At 31.7% G+C, this 3,717-nt stretch overlaps 1 protein-coding gene across 2 annotated transcripts in view; it reads right to left on the bottom strand.

The window, feature by feature from the left end:
- Nucleotides 1-210: 210 nt before the first annotated feature.
- The window catches only part of LOC108732619 (serine protease persephone-like), a 55,601-nt gene continuing 52,094 nt past the window's right edge, over nucleotides 211-3,717 (bottom strand). For both annotated transcript variants that reach the window (XM_025976049.1, XM_018463518.2), the window contains exons 2-7: nucleotides 2,568-2,894; nucleotides 2,275-2,366; nucleotides 2,079-2,197; nucleotides 1,476-1,741; nucleotides 804-952; nucleotides 211-554 (exon numbers count right to left, since the gene is read on the bottom strand). In XM_025976049.1, coding sequence (XP_025831834.1) covers nucleotides 390-554; nucleotides 804-952; nucleotides 1,476-1,741; nucleotides 2,079-2,197; nucleotides 2,275-2,366; nucleotides 2,568-2,894 — 1,118 coding nt within the window. In that variant the 3' untranslated portion in view covers nucleotides 211-389. The remainder of the gene's footprint in view (nucleotides 555-803; nucleotides 953-1,475; nucleotides 1,742-2,078; nucleotides 2,198-2,274; nucleotides 2,367-2,567; nucleotides 2,895-3,717) is intronic.

A 3,717-nucleotide genomic window follows, 5' to 3' on the forward strand; every position in this document is an offset into this window, starting at 1 on the left:
TCTCAATAGGTACCAGCTAAATGGTAAAAAGTAATAAAACTGTAATATTGATCGATGGTCTATTTTTCAAATAGAAAAACAATAGTATTATTTAACTGAAGAGATGAATAGGATATAGGAAAAAAATACTGCAACATTTTCCTTCTGTATTAAATTTCATGTTATTTAAGGTCAATCACTTTTTTCCATAAATAACAGAAGGACAAGCTGTTATATTTACAAAAGGTCGTCTTTTTTTTATTATTTTATAAAAATACAATTCAGCAACTAATAATTAAATATATCGTAACATCTTAAAAAATGAGCACCACTTTAAAGCACTTTTTGAGTATTCTTTGTTTTTGTTCGTAGATGAACTGATAAAATCTTATTTAAAAAATACTGTCTTTTCACGGCCACACTATCGATTCTATCCAGTCTAAATGTTTATTAACCCTCGTATACACACCTGGTACTTTCCCCCCACAACTTGCTCCGAACGAAGTAACTCCAACAATATAGTACATGTTATTACCCTCAGAAATTTCTATTTGCGCAGGACCCCCAGAATCTCCCTATAAACAGTTTAAATTAAATTTGAACTGAAAATAAAAAATTGGGAAGAAATATTTTCAGTTATTATGGAGTTTTGCGATTGTTTGTTAACAAGATACCAATGACACAAATTGTTTGTACAAGTATAGATGCTTTTTGTTGGTGTTGGCAATGAAAATGCCAAACGCGATAAAAAAGTTGTTACAGTCGCTGCTGTATTTTCGAAATTGCTCAATGTACAGGGAGCGTTGAAAATTAATAATGCTTACCTGACATGTATCAGTCGATGCATCCTTTGAGCCAGCACATAATTGACTTGGGGTTATCACTTGAGATAATCTGGAGAAATACGTTTGATTGCAATGTGTGTTTGGGACCGAATGAAGAACTGCTTTTTGAAGAACGTTACTTCCTTTATCTGCAATGGAAAATGTTCACCTATTTTAACACGATCACAAAATTAATTTTAAATATATGTATATATAGGGTGTTCCAATCTAAATCGGACTCCATTTTTTTTACAATTTTACTGTCAATTGTTATTCGTCCATTGTAAAAGTGTCAAAACAAGAGAAAATCACTAAGAGAGAGGTCTGAACTGTAGGGAGGATACTCCAGAACTTTTTAATTTCTCTCTTTTTATTGGTAAAATATTCTACTATTAAACATCTTTTCTAGATAGAAAATGATGATGTGTCACGCAACATAGGTAGCCTTTCTAAACCTAGACCTCCCGGCTTTGAAAACCTCAGATATGTATAATAACTACCCTTTTCTTTATAGAGACAGTCAAATGTAATGTTAACAAGGACATTTCTCTGCCTTTTTTAACGCCATCTATACTACGGTGTCGATAATTTGATAAAATATTATAAAACTCGATACAGGCATTATAATTTCGTAATAATTAACTTTAAAAAGAAGAAAAACAATGATCTTACAGTCATTGTAAGATGTAGAGCCCCATCCTGTGACGATAACTTTTTCTGGATTTTCCGGTTTTGTAAAGAGACAAGCTGGATGAATGTAGTCAGTGTTCTTGACCCGCTTTTTTAAACGTAACAGAGCAATGTCGTGTTCCCTTTTTCGACGATTATATTCAGGGTGTATGAAAGTAGTCGAAATTCTATAATCTTCAGCCACCAGATTATCTGAATTTCCATGAACGTCGATCTTTCCCAAACGAACGTGCACAGGTTTACTTGTACTAAACAAAAAGAAAGATTTTCGCTTATACAGCCATAGAAGAAAAGAAAATTAAGTTCGTTATATATCCGAGAGATGTCAATTTATTCAAAGTAACAGTTCCAAACGTTAGATGGCGCAGCTTAGTAAATGTTGAGTGATTAGCAATGATAGTGCTTTTTGTTGTAAAAAGACGTAGACAACATGACAATTGTTACAAACAATTACAGCAAAAGTTCTGGCTTTTGTTTGGCGTAAAATTAAACAATAATCAATAATTGTCAGTATTAATACAGCCTTCTACGATCAGTCAATATGCATTTTCATTTTTAATAATTAATTGCAATATAATTACTTACGTGTCAGCAACAAGGCAATGCGCAGCAGTCAATACAAACTTTTTATGAATAAGTGATCCGCCACATTTGTATTCAACTACTTCGTCGTTACCATCTTCATTTACATAACCAATAGCTGCCTAAAGAACAGAGAGGAGAGTTTTAACATTCATATAATTAAGGAAGCTTATGCATAATATTGCTATGGGGTTCTTACCATGTGGGGGAATTCCCCAGGTTCAGCGTTCTCGCCGCCGAAAATTTGAAGTGACACCTGAGCGCGTATTTCGTTAGACAATTCTTCACATGCTACAAAAAAAATAAGAACATCCATTTTATATAACGAAAAAATGAAATTTTTAAACAAACGTAAATATTGTTTTGTACGTTTCGTTTTTATTTTTAGTTTGGTGAGCAGTTATTGAGTTATTATCAAAATGAAAACACTTAACCAATTGCTACAAAGTTGTGTTATTATTTTTATTTAACGAAATATAACATTACAATTACCTGATTCGCTTTTTCTAACCGTCGGGTTCCTATTGCTGGGTCGACGACTCCTATTCGATTCGGTAGTTGTGGTGTGACGTCTCGTTGTTGTTTTAGGAGACGGAGACGTTACTTCTTCACTTCCGGCATCATCTTCAGAGTTCGATGAATTATTCACCGTTCTAACTTGGGCAGACTGACCACGAGGACAACACACAATTTCATCGAAACCTTCGAAACCGCATCGAGGAAAACTATGCCGCCTCTCTCTTTTTAAAGCATTTACCGCTTCAGGACAATTTCTCACTGATATGCAAGTTCCTATCGTATAATCACAGGGATTGTCTTCTATAACAAAAGAAAAAATTACATAAATTACAACTGCGAACTACTTAAATAAATAAATAATTAATAATAGTAATTAACAAATTACGTAAACAAAAAATTAAAAGTGCCACACTTTTCTTAGCCCTTACTATGTATTGAAAGAGAATTATTAATTAGTTATATTTAAAATATTTACGGAAAGAAAACCATTAGCGGACCCTATTGAAATACATATAATATAGACAGTTCAACTAGTGAGTTCTATTAAAATGTAGACGCTCCATCGGATATTTACTAAATTCAAATTGTGACAGGTACAACTTTCAAAATTTCAGCCCTGGCTAATACACATTCGTTAATATATATGATAATTAATCATAAAACATAAATATGATGTTACTTGGAATAAATATTTTACATAATATTTTCATATTGTAAACATAAATAAACCGATTATATTAATGTTAAGTTATAAATCGGTCTGTGATCGCGATTGTTATTGATCGTTAAAAATGAATTTGTTTTGATATGAAAATATGTACAATATTTATGTTAGCCAAATAAATTTTGACATTTTCTAGATAGTATTATCTTTGGACTACAAATTCCTTTCCAAGTTCATCCAGTTCTAATAAATTCTTATTACGAGTATTTACTAATCAAAATGTATGAGTAGTACATCCCATTAGTGTTTCAAAATAATACGTTAATTCAATTTTAAACTTTAATTAAAACATTCCGAACATTACAGTAAAAAAAAAATAAAAAAACCGAGGATGAGTAGAAGTTTGTTACTAAATCATTTACGTTATTGTTCAGAAGCCTGTACATTGAACTTATTTGT

This window comes from Agrilus planipennis, unplaced genomic scaffold (genome assembly GCF_000699045.2).
Source record: "Agrilus planipennis isolate EAB-ADULT unplaced genomic scaffold, Apla_2.0 scaffold71, whole genome shotgun sequence".
In the NCBI taxonomy this organism is placed as follows: Eukaryota; Metazoa; Arthropoda; class Insecta; order Coleoptera; family Buprestidae; genus Agrilus; species Agrilus planipennis.